The sequence below is a fragment of the Seriola lalandi genome, unplaced genomic scaffold (assembly GCF_002814215.2).
Source record: "Seriola lalandi dorsalis isolate HSWRI2012SDOR001 ecotype SW California unplaced genomic scaffold, Sedor1 jcf7180002054519, whole genome shotgun sequence".
Taxonomy (NCBI): Eukaryota; Metazoa; Chordata; class Actinopteri; order Carangiformes; family Carangidae; genus Seriola; species Seriola lalandi.
In genome coordinates, this window is record NW_019525072.1 from 28,808 (window position 1) to 46,889 (window position 18,082).

Genomic DNA, 18,082 nt, shown 5'->3' on the forward strand with positions numbered 1-18,082 from the left:
CTCTTGACAGGAAGGTACAGCGAGTGACAGGGTGGTACCAGTGGAAAAAAAAAAAATGGGAAAAATACCGTCATTCACCATGACAGCTCTGATCTGACTATAACTGTCAAAGAAAGGCCAGGGAATGGGGTTTGGCAAGATGCAACTCTTTTTTCGCACTTCCTCTCTGCTCCCCACTACCGACCAGCAAGTGTCGCCCAGCCCGCTGAGGATCTGGAGAGGTTAGCAGGTAAAATAACCGGGCATGGCTGCAAGCGTTGGCAAACAGGCACCAGGCTCTCACCAAATGTTCAGTATGAGGCACAGATTACAACTGAAGAATGGAGGAGGAGGAGGAGGAGGAGGAGGAGGAGGAGGAGGAGGAGTTATTTGCATGCCAAGATGCCCTCATGTTGAAATGTTGCTCATAGAAAACATATGAGAGAGGACGAGGAAAAGATGAAAGAGAGAAGTGTGTGGAGAGACAAGGCAGGGATGGGAGGTGTAGTGATGGGTATAGAGGGGGTTGGGGTGGGGGTGGATTAGGTTTGGGTGCCCACCTGTTATGCTACTTAAGCACATAAGTTTCCCAATTTTATTGAGTGCAATGAGTCTTAATGGAGATAAATCTGGCTGTTGCACACACTGCAACTCTGATAGTTCAAGAAAAACAAGAAGATGAGGGCTTGTTAGTGCTGAAATTAATCAATATGTCAAAAAAATTTTTAAATAAAGTTTTAGTAATTTTTTAAGCATTTAATTCATTTATAAACCAATGCTGCCAGGTGTTTTCAGCTTCCCGAAGAATTTGAGCATTTGCTGCTTTGATTATTTGCCGTTTCGTATCAGTAAACACTTTGAACAGTTAGACAAAAAAGGTAGCAAATGATGTCACCCAGGACTCTGTTTTACAGTAGACAACAATTAATCAGTTCATCAAAACATGAGAGGATAATAACAGAAATAATTGTTATCAGCAGTAACTACGTTGAGGTATTTCCTGTTTCACAGGGCGGACATGAAAAGACAAAGATGAATCAAGCGATCAAACATCTACCTAAAATGACACTCCAGCAAAAAGCTCAGCCAGGGGAGCTTCTTCACTCAATACTAAATTATTTCAAGGTGATGAGATGAGATAAAAATATCCCGGCTGCGCTGTTCTTACTTATCCAAACAGGCCCAGTGTGCAGTGCACAGTCCGAGCAGCATGTGGTGTTTTATCAGCGCTGGTGTTAATACTAGCGTTCATGGAAGCAGAGAGATGAAGGCATTAGGCAACCTAATCTCCCAGAGACCATAATGCAACTTGCTCAGCATCTTCTTCAAGGCATGTCCAAAGGACCCAGTTGTGTCCTTACGAGGAATAACAGAGCATCTTACATGTGTCTACAAGCAAGTGTCAACAATCCTATCATATCTCATCAATATAGTTACATGGGCGATTAAATAAAATGGTACTTGGAAGCAACAGTAATTAATTAAGAGATTTTGGGGATTAGGGGAGGAGGCAAATACAATTACCCCCAGGACACCATGTAGTTTAATCTCAGCAGCATGGTCTGGGATTGCTCATCCATCTGAGTACAGTCTCTAATATAATCTTACATGTTGGCATCAATCAGGTCCCTGAAGGTATAGGGTATTTATGGGGGTCTTTGTTGTGTTGAAGACCACTTGCGAGGTGGGGGTTCAGCTCATCTCACCTTGAGCACAGTGATGTTCCACGCGTAGCTCTCCATGGCTTTCTGAAGCTTGCGGCCTTTCAGACCCTCCTTCGCTCCAATGCGGTGCAGGTCCTCATGGAAGTCCAGACCTGGACAGAGACACACACTTGTAAATTAGAAGAAAAACATACAATATTAAGCATATATTACTAAAGCCAAAAACAACTGTAAAGGAAAAAAAGTTTTTTTTTTATAAAGTCACATCCTGTCTTCCAAAATTGGGCTATTATTTGTGAACGCTTAAGAGCAGGGAATGTTTTTAAACCAGTATAAATATCTTGAAGGACGCAGAAGCATAAGGAAAATCACTCCACTTAAATCTTATTAAAGGATTTAGGAATTTATATGATCTTGTAAAGAGTTGCTGTTCTTGTTTTAAGTAAAACAGAAGTCAAACAGAGGTCATTCCAATCAATCCCCTGCATTTGTTATTGTATAAAATCTAAGATGTAGGGACATGAAACACGAGTAATTGCAGTTAATCATGAAAAATGTCACATTTTACCTCTAGTACATTAACTACAGTAGTTAATAGTAAAAGAGCAACAATATTTTTACTATTTCATAATGTTAAAACTAGATCCAAATCCATGACTACTTTCTTCTGTTAAATCAGTCATCTAATCTGTCCTGCTAATAACAGACAGAGCAGAAAACAGAACCTCCTTGTAATGATGCAATCATTTGCTTCAATTGTCACCTTTTCTCTGCAGAACACCTGCAGAACAAAAAGGCGCCCAGCTAACTCCTCAGGTGCACCTCAATGGCCACAGTAGCAGCTCACTATTCAGTGTGCTGCATTACTAATCACGGGGGAAAATAAGGTAATGAATGCAGGCTAACCTCTAATTAGTCTATCAGTTGGTCCAGCTTCATTTATACCAGGCCGACCATTACTAATCCTCTGGGCTTTAAGAACAAACTCCTCCTAAAGCTGTAAGTCTCTGCCTGCTTGTCAGTCTGTCCCTGACAACTGACCTTACACCACTCCAGCTTTGATTCACTGCAGAGACATTGACAAAACATAATACGCTATAATTCACGAAAAGCCCATCATCACAAGTCATTCATTCTTTAGTCCTCAGCTATTTTCACTAACCAACAGGCAGACACACTCAGTTGGCAGTTTATTAGGTACACCTAGCTAACACTAATGCAGTCTAGTAGAGGAGTCCTGCAAAAAATCCTCCATTCATGATGGTTGAAACTGTTTCGGAGAGGTGCTGATTCAACTTCATGGTCATTTCGGAGGCTGCAGTTTGTGTCGATGTTGAGTTGTATTTCGTTATACTGACAGGTGTTTCTGTTATTTTGACTACCAAGGTTAAATCAATGAAACTGAATAAAGGAAACATCTCTCTGTCTAATGCAACGCAGTTCAACAGCACGGCTGAATCACTGCCTCTCTAGAACACTGAAGGCTGAACAGGATTTATTGCAGGATCTATGTTGTATTAGACTGCATTAGTTTTGGCTAGGTGTTGCTAATAAAGTGAAAACTGACGCCCCCTTTCATTTGCACCAAGAGGGGTCAATTCATGCCACAGCGTGACACCAACTCTCTCTGGTGAGATGTTGTCGCACTGATGGTCTGACAGATTTTCAGGTGCACCTCACACTTCCTGACAACTTTCCTCTGTTAGGTATAGAAGAGGTACCTAATAAACTGAGTCTACTGCACCTCAGTTGTTGTCAACAGAAGTCTTTGATGAAACTGATTTTCACTGGGGAGAAGGAGAATTCCCTCAGCCCAGTGGCAGACTGTCTTGCTTGTTTTTTTGGACCTTTAGATCCTAATATAATAGCTAAATAACACTGAGCGACATTTACTGGAAACACAGCTTGGTTTAAAATTCAATGCTCCACTTTTTTGTGCTGTAAAGAACTGCCATGCTCTCTATGTTTAGCGAGGCAGTTAAACTGTCTCCCATTACACAAAACCTATGTGCTGCTCTTAGAGGGTATCCCTGATGTCCGCAAATATTTATGCAGAAAAAGGTAACAAAAAGTACTTCTTAGTACTTTTCTTTAAACCAGTGAGCTGCTGATGCACACAAATGAACTCCAGGAACTCAACTTCAATATGACTGTATGTTTGACACGCACTGCAGGAACACGTTTTCCCAAGTAATCTGCAGAACACTTAGAAGCGATCAAGAGGTCTGGTGGTAAATACAGAAAATACCAACTCTGGCCTCCAGTGCACATCAGTGTCAAGGCCCCTGTTGTTCACTAATTTCCATATAAATGATGATGTAGAGCCATTGCAGAATATCTGTTTCTGAGCCTGAAAGTTGTGTTAACAGGGTTTATGGCTGATTTGATCTTGTAATCTGGTGTAGTTAATGGGCTGCTGCTGGTGCAGAGCTGAGCCAAGGCAGTTTGCGATCGCAGGACTTGGGGAGTGAGAAAGGCGCGGAGCTGAATAAGAGATGAAATTAGCTGGAGGCGGCTTGTCGCAATACAGCCTCTTCAAGCATTTAATTTCCCAATTATTAAGCATTTCCTTCCCCCAACAGCCGCACGGTTGCTGTTCCTTACTGTCACTTAAACTGTGTGAAATTTAGTTAATAGAGTTAATAAACAGAATGTGGCCCCCATAGCACACTGATGAGTCAGGATCCTATGCTTTGATTCTCTAGTGAAAGCAGACAGACAGATAGAGCGAGAGAGAGAGAGAGAGAGAGAGAAATTAGAGTCACGAGGACTGAGGGGACAACAACATGTCTCTTCAGAGTAAACACACACAATACAGTATGCAGACAAAAGCCTCGGTGAAGGCTTACAGTCTCTGCATGGAGCAGAGGGTCTCTGCCTTTGTAATGGGTACTGCAGCAGCAAGTACATGTGCACAGAAAAAGAGACAGTTACAGGCCAAGACAGACGGAGACAAAAGGGTACGTAAACAATAAAATCAAACAGAATCTCCAAACAGGATCTGAAGAAAAGAAATGATGAAAAACAAAGATGGGAAAACGGGGTAAGAGGGCAACATAGTCAGATCTGCAAATAGAGATTGGGATTTTCCAGCTGCTGATGAGACCGGAAAACAATGACTATACAAAGCCCAGGAAGACAACGGGAGGGAGATGCCTTTATCCCTTGGATTTCCATGGTAATGGAACAGAGTGGTCTCAAAACATACCAACACAACGGTCAGCCGCAGAGCAAGTCTTTGCATGGAGGGAGACATCAATAAATAAGCACAGGCAGGCTTGCAGGGAGACAGCGGCTCCTAAACCCATACAGCGCGGTTGCACCTGTTCCTGAACCTTGTTTTAACATGGCTGCATGCAGAGCCATTTTCAAACAAGACATCCGAACGCTTCACAGAACTGGATGCTGAATACACGGAGATGCTGTTAGATGTGCAGAGATGTTGTATAAATGGCTTAATTAAGCTCTGGCCCATCTCGAAGGCGCTATAGCCTCTGTTGTACTACCATCCAAACTCGGTCTTTCTGCACAGCTCAATTCAAGAAATCCACAGAGTTACAGAAGCAGAGTGCAGCAGAGGCTTGTCAGGATTGGGAGTTGTGCTCTCCAACACACAAGCAGATTAGATATGCGTGCAGACACATACGACAGTGTGCAGAGTATACACACAGTGGTAGCATCTGGAGGTGCCAGAGTGTGCAGCTGTCTATCTGGTCCCCCATTAGCGGTGTGTGTGATGCCTAGCCATCAATAGTGCCCAGGGGGGATCATCTAGCACCTCTCCATCCTCATCAACACGTCAGCTTCACTACCCAAATTAAACTGATTAGCTGCAATAATGACTGGGCATAAACTGAACACAGGAAGGAAAGAGGAAACGCAGGTGGGGCTGCCGGGATGCAGGAGCCTCAGCGCCGCAAAACTGTCCGTCGCCGTTTCTAATATCCTGCAGTATGAATGATGAATCTCCCAACATGCCAGTCATTTAACGTTGCTCAGCTTCAAAAACGAAAAGGCAAGATAGGCGGTAAGAGGTTAGTTCGGGTCCTTCCTTTCAGATCGCAGCCTGCCCGTCATTGTGATTATGGCTTTGTCACAACAGCATTTAGCTGATGAGAACAGCACACTTTTAATGGCTGGGACAAAAGTGTCAGATTCAATCAAAGGCCTTACACACACACGCACACGCACACACACACACACACCTGCCCCATCCAATCCCATCCCATCCCGTCCTCTAATAGCACCTTTTTCCTGATTCTCACACAACCATTACACCAAAATTATACCTTTGCCTTCCAGATCGATCACAGGGACAAAACCTTCAATTCCATGCAAATCCTCCACGCTCGGATTCTCTGTCTGTGTTGAGGCGCTATTGTCATAGTCAGTTTGAACATAATCATATGGCTAATGAGACGGCTTCTGAAGGGTGCATTCAGCTGCCTGTCAGTCTATCAAAAGATGTAAATCCATGGCTTCCAAGCCAGCAGAAAGATGCTGCGCTTCAGCTGGGATGCCACGAGTTCAGCCAAATGTCCTCTGTGGGTTTGCTGTTCTCTAGAGGGTAAGAAATGCTCATAATGAAGCGAGATACCAGGATAAACAAGACAGAGATGATGGGGGGAAAAAAAAGGAAGAAAACCCATTTAGAGAGATCGGTTTGTGCAGGGAGACAGGTGAGTCTGTGTCATTTTATTGGACCAACTGACCTCGATTTTAAAATTAGATTGAAGTGGCGTACTTCAACCCTCTCGACCTCTCTATTTATCACATGTTCAGCATTAGGCAAGGGCAAGTTCAAGCGAATTTTAGAGCATTTTCTTAATGAACAGCTCAAGTTCTCCAGCAACAACCAACACAACAATATAATGCTATAATAACATGCTTATATGCATATATTTAATTTCCCATTTTCACTAAACCATACAGTTAAAATTGATGAACAATTATGGGAGAATTCTGCATGTGTGCAAGCAAAAGCAGCAGCAGATATACAGACAACAGGGACCCGATGAGACAGGAAGCAGATGGAGAGGACAAAGAGCGTGCTGAGCGAAGGAGCGGCACAGAAGTGTCTGCATTAATATCGGAAAATAAATTGTTTATTAAAGCGGGGCTGGGGATTATTATAGCAGATCTAAAAATGTTGACTTGTGGAAACAGCATCAGGCATCATAATTTCCCCATCAAGCATTTCTCCAATCTTGATATTCTCTTAAATGCTTTTCATGCATTGTGAGCACAGATACAAATCTATATTTGCTTCTGCATAAACAGATGATATTTTATATTTTCATACTCCCATGTGCTGATGTCGACCGAGCTGTTATACATTAGCAACAAGTAATGCAGAATAACAATAACAATTCTGAGAGGAAACAGTTGTGCATGAACCTTAATATGTAGTTAAATAATGCGATGAAATGCTGCTGTTAGACTCACTCTCTTCTGTATTCTGAGATAATATTACTTCAGATTTTATATTCCCTTAGGCCTACAGGTTAAATTTAATTTAAAGTTTAGAAGTTTCATTCTTCCAATTTTTGATTTGAGGCAGTAGGTCACATTACACCGATCTTTTACACAAAAAAAGCTTGGTAATTGGAGTTTGGTAAACACTGTTGGGGCATCTGGTTCTCTGGCAGCCTGCTGTAATATTCCACAAAGAGAAAGCTGCTATTTGTACAATATATTTTCCTTTCCTTCCTTTTTTTTCTGCCTCGCTTATCACTGTCAAAACTACAGAATGTCTGGACGGATGAATGAACAGGCATGGAAGTTGCATACAGTATATTTGAGAATGGCTGCGGCTTGGATCGAGGCATGTGTGTCAGTGCCAGGGGCAGGGGAGTGGGAGAGGGCGATATGGAAAGTGCTATGTTTGGCATGCAGCTGAGGCCCCTCAGGGCTGTCGCTTCAGCCCTCTGCCTCATTGTATCGTTCTTACGTAATGCTGCTCTTATGTGAAAAACTGGTTACTTCAAATTTGGGAATTTCCATGTTTTCACATCAATTGGATTGAAAGGATTACATGCTCCTTCAGAAGATACTTCAACCCTTGGGCTTTCAAAATTAATTTACTTTAAAACAAGCATGTTTGTGAGACACAAAACAAAGCTAGTTTTCTTACTATGATCCCAAAAAGTTTGACATTTTAGAGGTACAAGGTTTTTCACCTGACAGCAGCAATAATCTAAGAATCAGCCCTCCAGTATCCAGCCACTGCCACTGCAGTGAGCGTGGCTGTGTGCGGGTTTAAGCTGTGCTTAACTCTGCAGTCATCGCCTTTGAAGCTGCCTCCAGCTCTGGGCTGGGGGAAACTTGGAGCCAGGGGACAGCTCTGTGATTGAAGCCCCAGCGTTCAACCTACATCCCTGGGTAACTGCACAGCACAGATATCAGCTTTGCTTGTTGTGGTGGGATGGGGGGAGTGAAGCATATGCCTGCCTCTGTGTGAAAGCAGGGGACGAAGCTGGGCATAGTAGGCTTAAATTGGCTCATCGGCCTCAGGACACGGGGCTGGCATGTGCCAGTGAGCGAGCCCTCCCAGTCTACTTTGGGTTTATCGCACACAAAACACATAACAACAGCACACAGACTACAAATGACTTTCCATGTTTACACCAGCTATTATAAGGTCTATAATAGGCTTGAATCTGTAGGTCTCACACTTCCTTCAGTTCAGTTGTGCTTTTGGTTGCCTTCAGCATTTAGAATGAGGCACAAACATGCAAAATGAAGATGTCAGTATTCAGGGTATATGCTCTGGTTTGAGGAGCTCTTCAGCTGAGCCACTGCTGTGTGGTAGAGAAGCAAAGTAAATGAGGAACAATTAGTGTTGAATGTAAAAGAGGCCAGAGAAGACAAGCCACAGGATTTCTTGATTTGAAGCCATTTCTCTCCTAATGATCTTATTATGGTCAATTTTACCCACTCTCCTAAAAGGCCGGACCTTTTACACCGAACACTCTTTTTGAAAATGCCGTACTGATGAAATGCTTCTTTAATTCCATCCTTTTCTCTCCCGTTTTTGCCACCCCCTCCCTGCCTCCCCCTCTCACTCCACGCTCTGTCAAAAAGATGTTTATGCTCTTTGTCCTCTCTCCTGCAGCCCCTTTGTCTATGTGGCTGGCTGATTGTTTTCACCTGCCCACTGACATGATAACTACTCGGTGCTGACTCACTGATGATGGGCCCGTTCTATCAACAGCAGCCACTGTTGTTGATGTTGATGGAGGCGCTGTAGGAGTAGATACACTATGCTCATTCTATTAGGCGAGAGGACATGACACACAATACATTTAAAAGGCTGCAGATGCACCACGTTCTCACAGTACACGATTCATTTGGATCTTAAAAGAGAAAGAGATGAAAACGTTAACCTCCTCTTATGTTGCTTTTATGATCTTATTATTCTTAAACGAATTCAAGAAATATGCCAGAGGTAATTTCATTTGTGTCTGACACAGATTTAGTCCTTGAATTGTGAGTTGTCTTTTTTTACAGTAGCAGTGGGATCTGGCTTATTCCTGCTTTGCTTCATGGTGCTGTGGCTTATTTTCTTATACAAGGAGAGACTCTACATTTGAAAACAGGAACAGGAATAATCTCAAGGCGATGTCATGAAATCGTCACAAATTTCATCTTGGATTATGCATCCAGTTGTGAGCGACATGTTCTGCAGTGTCGATGGACGAGGATGTTGCGGCAGAGGACTCTGCTCATCCCATAATGCAGCTTACCTGCCCGTTGTGCTTGCGTGAGCTTGGAGTAGACCACATCAGCCGACTCGATCAGCGTTCTGCTGGTCTGGATCATCTAGAAGACAAAAGAGGGGCACGAAGTGAGTTTGCATCTCAGCGTCTCACCAGAGTCACACCTGTAAAAGCCTGGAGCAGAGGCCCAGCCAAACCCTGGGGACTTTCACTGTATAGTTAAGATAAGAAGCGAAGAAAAATACAAAGAGGGAAGCATGTCATATAAATTAATGAGAGGTGTTTCTCTTGGCACATTGTTTGGCTATAACCGAACAGCTTTGATCCCCCCTCAACAGCCAGGGCTCATCTTGCTGGATTTGGGCTCAGCTCTTAGCTGCCGTGTTTACAGACACATTCACAGTTCAGCCTCAGCCCAATTAAGGCAACAAAGCTGTCATGTAAATGTCTTTATCTGATTACTTTAATTGGGGTAAGATCATAATCAGAGGAAGTGGATTCTTTCCAATTAACTGGGCATGTAAACAGCGTGGTTGAGATTTCGTTGGCCTTGTATGTAAGTACAAGAGAAAGCTAGATAACATTCATGAGAAACGCTCAATTGTAAGTAGTCTATTTAGTATTAGCTTTTGACTCTATGGGCTCACACAAAAGGAATTAGGCCTTAAATGTTTTTGGTTTGGGCCTGTTTTTCCTTTTCTACTCTTGTCTGTCACCTTATATACTGTATATAGCAAATGTCCCCACTGCAGGACAAATCTTATCTTATCTTATTGCAAAAATATAATACAACTAACAGTATAAACTGTACATATAGTCTCAGTGCATGCATATTAAACCGCTTCAGTATGTAGAGTAACTTCCTATTCATACAATATTCATTCCAATATTTTCACTCTCTTGCACTACTTGTACCACAATCCTGTACAGGCAGTACACAGTACCACTCTTGTATATAGATTGATTTCAAGCTCTTGTTTGTAGATAAAAGCTGTATTTCTGAGTTTGTTTATATATGTTTGTACATGTATATGTTCTCTGCAAATCTGTAAGTACATTGAGAGCTACTGAGAAAAGTAAAGTCACCATACTTGGCATTTATAGTTGATTCTGGATATTTGCACCGATGGGTGTGACAAAGAAACAAAGACTGATTGATTTGACTTTTTTGCGTCTGACCATTACAGTGCGATGTAGTTCGAGCCCTAAACATCATCCCACAGGCTGAAGAGAAGCAAATGGACCGGGCCTGCAGCACTGAAGAGGAAGCTAATGAAGTTTCACACTCCTGTTAGCAGGAGACAGGAAGTGGACTCTCATAATGTGTGTGTGTGTGTGTGTGTGTGTGTGTGTGTGTGTGTGTGTGTGTGTGTGTGTGTGTGTGTGTGTATGCCTTTTCTTGTTTTCCTATCCTAATGAGAACTGGTTTCAGCGCTGACAATTTTGTAAAGTTAGCTCCTTGTGACAGTCCCTCCGTCAAGGGGAATTTTTAGCAAAATCAGAAATATGCAGAACCTTTGATGTCTAATGCATTAAGAACCCGATGAAAACTACATTTCCAAGAATGTCTTCACTAACCTCCAGAGAGTGGATGTGAGTACTGCGAGTTGAATGTGTAGGTGAGAGTTGAAGCAATTGTGAAAGTCGAACGGCAAATATTTCCAAGAACACCGAAGCGAAAGTCTTGAACGCAACTTGTATTGTAGCTGCACTGCATTCTGGTATTGAAAGTAGCATGTTTGTTTCTGTTGTAGAGTATTTCTTCCTATGTGACTGTTACCGAGTCTAAAAAGACATCCATGCTCTGATTCTCACTAACCTGACATTAGTTGAATAAGAGAACTATTGACTTTCTTTTTTCTTCCACTGTAACAAATATATATAGCATTGCATTGTCCACATTTGTGCGATTATTCATGAGAAGATTCAAAATTCACAGACATAATGGACTCAGATTATTAATGGACATAAACAATGGCTGTTTTATGTTCAAGCATTTTTCTTTTAAGGGGCTATTTGTAAGTTTTCTCTGCCACCAAACGTGTCCAGAGGTTATAATACGCCTGAGACTGGAGGCTACAGTAAAGTCGCTATTGGAAAGTGACGACTTCTAGACTGGTAAGTAAACAGCTGTTAATGCTAACACTGGCTGTGTAGAGAGAAAAACTTACAAATAGCTGGTGACAGAATGATCATGATCAATAAAAGGCCGTCACAGGTAGAGTAAGGCAAAGATATGGTGTCTGCGTGCATTTCTGTAGAAATGTACAGGTATGTGAGCAAATGAGCTCAACTGGCCTGATCTCTGGGAACAGAGCAGCACTGTGCTGAAGCTTTGTCCAGCTCAGGGTTACAACACTGGCTGGTTGCAGCCCACATGGGGGTGACTGAGGACATACCCTGCACACTGATAGTCTACAGTAAATGGCCTGGTGTTGGCAGCCATGCTCCCATGAACTCACAAGCATTCACACACACACACACACACACACACACACACACACACACACACACACACACACACACACACACAAGGTTCTCTGTTCTTGAGTGGGGAGTGTGCCAACAAGCCAATCTTTGGGAAGCAAACACAAACTGAGCTGACCATGCCCAAGCCTCAGGACAAGACCATTGGTTAATGTACGTACATCATTTACAACTTCAATATCACCCATTGAAGCTGCAAACCTCTGACATAATACAACACACAGGAACGTTTGTTTATGCTGGGAAATAAACAGGCTGGGTAAAGCGAAGGGACCCATCACCACAGGGCGTTGCAGGATCATTTAGTGAGAAGAATAAATTTCTAGTACGTGTTTTTTTTTTTTTTTTGGCGATTTTTAATAGCTTTCCAAAAACAAACTATAAATTATCCTTATTAATAAAGTAACAAATGACCAATAAGGAAACATTTTGGTGTTAAGTGGTTGGTATGTAGGTTGAACAAAAATTTGAGAATGGATGATGCTGGGCTTGCCTTTCAGTTTGTCCCCAGAAATTTGTCTTGTGGAGTGTAAGAGCTGCTCTGACAGTTCCAGGAAGTCTCCTGCTTGGTGCGTAGCCTCATAAAAGCCAAAGCAGATTCTCTTTGGAGCTGCACGCTGCGTCGCTCCCGACGCCAGCGCCGATCGACCAAAGCAGCACGGACGCAACAACCTTGTTCCCCGCTTACGACCCACTTCACAAGCTCCCACCGAGTCTCACATGTGGGAGGAGGAGGGGGTGGGGTGGGGGGTTGAGAAACAGCGGGTGATAACTAATTAAAGACAGACTCCTTCAACCCCCTTTTCTGCCATCTCAATGTCAAGAGAGGAGGCAGGACGGAGAAGGACATGTGAAATCAGTAGCTGCAGCTTGACATTCTGACTGGTCAAAAAGGTGGTTTGAGCCCTGTTTAAAAGCTTTGAGAGACACATCCAGCTGTGTGAATGTTCGAATCAAATGTTAAGAAATCTAGCATTGAGGGGGGGCAAGTCTTTTTTTCTATTTTATTTTTGTAAGAGCAGCACCTCTGAAGATGTGCACAGAGCAGGAAATGCAGCCTCTGACATCATACTTGAATGCCGGAGTCCCTTGACATTTTATCTTTGCCTGAAGTAGATATTTGTCATGATACCTCTCACAGATGTGTTTATGACGGCCCATGCCATGCTCCACCCGCCCACCAGCTGCCGGACTTTTTTCCTGTTGCCAGATCCACCTGCTCATCTCTTTACCATTCCCAACCTACGTGCACACCTGGACTGCGGTTGAAAACGTTTTTGCTTAGGAAGGTTTCTAACTGAGTGAAATGACCCGGAAGTATCTAAGTGGCAGCCATGATAAGAGCTGATTCTCTAAATGCTAAGGAAAGGTGCTTCCTTTCTTCTCTCTTTTAGCATAGGATACACTGGACCATCCTTTGCTGTCCCACAATTCCTTGCGGCAGCAACATTTAAAGCGACGAAGCATTCCATACCAACGACATTCACCGCTACATAATTATGTAGCCTTGTGTGAGTGCAGCCAGATCCGCTTAGCACTGTTGTCTTTTCCTAAGTCCTTATGAATTCTCCTTCACATCCCTCCTTGACCTCATGAGGTTTTCCATCAAGGTCAAGTATAAGTGGTTAGGAAAGGAATTTTTTATTTTTTACCGCCTCTAGTGTGTGCAGGTTTATTTACCATATCATAGGCGTTGAGCACTTTGCGCAGCAGCTCCGGCACAGGACCCTGAGCCTCCATGGTGGGGTAGGTCTCGCTCAGGTCCACTGTTACTCTCAGTGACCGCTCGCTGTTCATCAGCCAGGTAGACACTGTCAGGATACACTGCTTCATGTTGGCAGCGGGGGTCAGGCCGCACAGCTCCTTGAAGGACACCATGGCATTCTGGGAAGAAATCATCAACAAATGAAGGAAAGCAATTTGGTAATGAACACATAAAACATTTAAATAAAAGCAATTTGTAAATAAATACACTTAAATATTCTGTAAGTGTTGCCCTTTGTCCTTGTGCTCCGAACTCTGTTAGCTATCACTCCATTATGTCTCTGTTTCAATGAAACCAACCAAAGCAACTATCAACTTCCGACCTAACCAACTAAGGAAAATTCCTGTAGAGTTATTGTATTTGGCAAATGAAGTGATTGTGGTCCTAGTGGAATGGCAGCTACTGCAACCACATTTTGCAGAGGACCTTGAGCGAAGAGATTTAATGAGAGTGATTGTGATACTCCCCTCAGACCAGACACAAGATAAGATTGCAGCTTAGCAGTGTTTGTCTTGGTGACTGTAAAATTGTTAAAAAAAAAAGAAAAAAAAAAAATCAGTTTCCCATAACATCAGTCTGTTCATTCAACAGCCGAGCGACTCGGGAGCCAAACTTCTGACCACATCCGGGAGGTGCTAAGTACAGTCAGTCTCTCATCATTCTCTTCATAACCGTCTCCTTTTCTCACTTTCTCCTTAAAGGGTCCAACGTTATATAAAGAGAGACTTCATGTCTTTTTTGATTATAAAGCAGGTCTAGGTTCTATATTAATACTGTGAAAGTATCAAAACACTCAGTCCACAGAGAAATGCACACAGCCTGTATTCAGACACTGAGCCTTAAAACGAGCCGTCAGGACTCCTGGAACTTTGTGATGTTACAACAAAGCAGTCACCGCAATCAGTCATGCCCCAAGCTCCGCCCACCCACACCCACAATCCAACCTTGCAGGATTTGGTTTCTCTGAGTGTTTACCTGAAATCTATAATTTTATTCAATCACTCAGAAACAGCAGTCAGCCAATCAGAAGAGATGATCACAGTCTCTCTTCTGATTGGCTCACTGATCTGTTATTAGGCCTGAGAGAGCAGATGTAAAACTACACTGAGATGGTTTTTGGTACTTAAAACCACATATATATCTTCTCATGGATCAACACTTCAAATAAAAAGGAAAAGTGTAGCAAAGGAAAAGTGTAAAATATGGGACCTTTAATGCTTTTCTACCCCACTCTGCATTTACCGTTCTGTGTTGCTGCAAATAACCACCTTTAAAAAACTGTCAAATATTATGTAAATTCAAATCATTCTTCTGCTTATGTTCCTGTTTCTTCATGGACCACTGAACACTTTCACCCTCTGCTACTGGATAAATAAGAAAATCTCTATCTCAACATGTCCTGTTTATTTAATCTTGTACTGACAACAAATCTTATTGCTCATCGTGGCCCAGCTGCAGCTCAGTTAGTAGACAAAAGTCTGCCCATCAATCACAAGGTTAGTGATTCAAACCTTGAGCTTCTCCTCTCAAAATGCTGTATTGTCCATGAGCAAGACATTGAAACTCACTGAAACTTCTCTCATTGTAAATGAGTATGTACCACTTAAGACAAAAACATCAGCCAAATCAATGTAATGTCACCAAAGACATCTGGTCAATCTGCCAGCATTGTGATTCCACTTGTTTCCAGTCAAATTTGTAAGAAGAATTCATTTGTTATTTTTTTAAACACTAGTGTTATTTATATCTTATGCTTTGTGTTTACTCCAAAGGAAAAGACCGAAACAGAGAATGTAGCTTTTAATGTACAGTCCAGTCAGATTTCTGCATAGCTGTCATCACTGCTATTTAACAAGCCTGAAGTGGTTAACAATATCAGGTAGTTTTTTTCCCCAAATTTGATTATTTCTTCCAACTTCATCTGCCCACAAGCTCCTCACAAACCCTTCCTGGCATAACCATTTGACCCGCACACCTAAACACTATGTTCAACAGCAGTTTTTCAGCCTAAACTCAATTTAATTTGGAGCATGCTGCCAGCTTCACTTTCTCCCTCCTTCAGTCACTCTTCACCTTTCCTGGGACAGCCTGCCCACCAGGCCAACAAAGCCAGGGTTTCTGCACGTCTGAGTTTAAAGTCTCTGCAGCACCAGCAACGAGGCAACTGTCTCTCTCTCCCTCTCTCTCACTCTCTCTCTCTCTCAGCGTTTCATTCTCCCGCCAGCATGGGGATTTCAGCAACCAAACCAAGCCCACTGTTTTTCTCACAGCACCACATCAGTTAGAGCTTGGTTAAGTGACGGCACAAAAAGCGAACATGACAGAGAAAAGGGCAGTGAAAGAGAAACAGTGCAAAAAAGCAATCTGGGCTGAGGCTTGAAAAGCCAAGACTGCAAAGATGTACTGTAAGAAGGCTGAGAGTGATCATGGGAAGCAGTGAGGAAAAGTAAGTAATAAGAGGTGAAGAAAATACTGGGGACAGAACAGCAGTGGGGAAAGAAAAAAAAAACTATTTAGAGAGAACAAGCCAGTGTTGGTATTTGGGAATCAGTCCACACACTCTGCAGTGTGGGAACCAGCTGTCTCACTGGGCTAGACCTCTAGCTCTGCAGAAAAATTCACCACACCTCCCTCCACCCGAGAGGATGTGCTGTCACTGCGGGGCCCCGACCTTCTCGTAGACCGGGAGGGTGGCCAGGGGACACAGTCGGCATCTGTATGCAGAGCCTCGGCCACAGTTAACACCTCGTGGGCCATTGAGCACAGCCACAGAGAAACACAATGGTGGAAGCAGGACAGCTCTGGGGCTCGGGATTAAAACCCCGGTGTGTGATTATGTGCGTGTGTGAACTAGGAGCATGTATGTGTTTATGTCTCAGCGCGGTGTGAGCTGAAGCTATTAGCATTCATTATGCTTTGTATAATTCCACGCATGTGTGTATGGGACCACATACGTAAACGTTTCTCGATAATTATAGTGCAATAAAAGCCAAACTGTTTCCAAGCTTTAGTGTTACAAAACCCAATGAGAAGCTTGTGTTTTTAATTACTCCCCTCCCCCACTTTACTCCCCCTTCCAACATTCCCAAATGAGAGCTCTGTGTCCGGTTACAACAGGGCTTTTGTCCCCCCCCCCCCTTTCCGCCTCTATCTGTGTATCTCTCTCCAGCCTACAGCACTGAGTGGTGGTGAATGGGCCTGTGATGAAACACACGCATTTCAGCAAATAAAACAGAAACTCCAGGCTGGCAGCTCTCCTCCAGCTCCATCAGCACTTTATAAGGTTCATGGGCAGCAGCACTGTGGAAAGGACTTCATTCAAGTCTCCCGCAGAAATAATTGATTTGCTGCATAGATCCACATGCAAAAACTTGGCAACCTATCATGTCTGCCCATTGGTCAATGTTCATGGATTTCCTCAGTCTTTTTAATAGTCAAACACACTTCTCTTTCTGCTATTCAAAGCAGGCCACCTGGAAGCTTTGCTGTTTGAGGATAAAAGGAATCTTAAAAGAGCTTGGTGAGGTAAAATAACGCTTTTGACGGCGACATCTAAAGTGTGTGTGTGTCTATACACTCTGCTTTCATGGCTGAGGCTCCATGCCACGATATGTGGGAATTTAGTAAGTAAGAGTACAAAAGATGTTCCTCTCTCACGTTAATGTCTAATCTTAGCTTCAAGTGAGGGCTGGCGAAGCTTCCAGAAATGGCCTGGTTGCTGCCTTGTGGGCTGTTGGCCACAGGGCCTGTTGCTGCCCTGCAGATCCCCGGCTCCACACAACTGGCCTCTACAAAGCTTTTCACAGCTTTCCTTTCTTTTTTTTTCTTTTACATTTAAAAGGCAATGGCCTTATTCCACCTTTATTTATCCTTTTTAAAGCCTTCCTCTCAACTTCTTCTCTTTCATTTATTTCATCAACTTTTATCTCGTCATTTCAAAAGGAAAAATTTACATTTCAAACCTGAGGTTGGTGTGGTGTGGCGCCACTGTCGTTTGATCAGGTTAAAAACACTGATTCACATTCAGTCGTCTGTCCACCTACTGACATTTTTCCATGTAGGCCTATAGATTGGATTCCAAAGCCATTTGTTATGAAATATGTTTCAAAGCCACAGAACAGATTAGAGCGACAGCTGTGACACATGGCTTGTCTCTGATTATTTCCACATTTAGCAAGAGTTGGTTGACTTGACTTTTACAAAAGTTGGGATGTGTTTGATTAGTCCGTGTCTGATTCACTGACTTCACAGCCATATTTCATGTCTTATTCATGAAATCTTCCCATGCTAACTCACGCCCATGCAAAGACTGAGACCTAAAATCAAACTGTTATGGTGTCCATCTATCACAAATTCAGATTATTCCAACAAGCAATCCTTTGCACACTGATTACGCCAGAAGATAGCATATCATAATCTTTTGAGGAAACACTGTCAGGATTGTTCATCCGTTGCTTGTATTCACACTT

At 42.9% G+C, this 18,082-nt stretch overlaps 1 protein-coding gene across 2 annotated transcripts in view; it reads right to left on the bottom strand.

Moving 5' to 3' along the window:
• LOC111660568 (inactive phospholipase C-like protein 2) overlaps window positions 1–18,082 on the bottom strand; it is a 68,296-nt gene that overhangs the window by 4,371 nt on the left and 45,843 nt on the right. For both annotated transcript variants that reach the window (XR_002761159.2, XM_023413915.2), the window contains exons 3-5: window positions 13,529–13,732; window positions 9,389–9,464; window positions 1,686–1,795 (exon numbers count right to left, since the gene is read on the bottom strand). Coding sequence is in view for 1 of the 2 variants with exons in the window: in XM_023413915.2 (XP_023269683.1) it covers window positions 1,686–1,795; window positions 9,389–9,464; window positions 13,529–13,732 (390 nt within the window). In the remaining variant the exon portion in view is untranslated. The remainder of the gene's footprint in view (window positions 1–1,685; window positions 1,796–9,388; window positions 9,465–13,528; window positions 13,733–18,082) is intronic.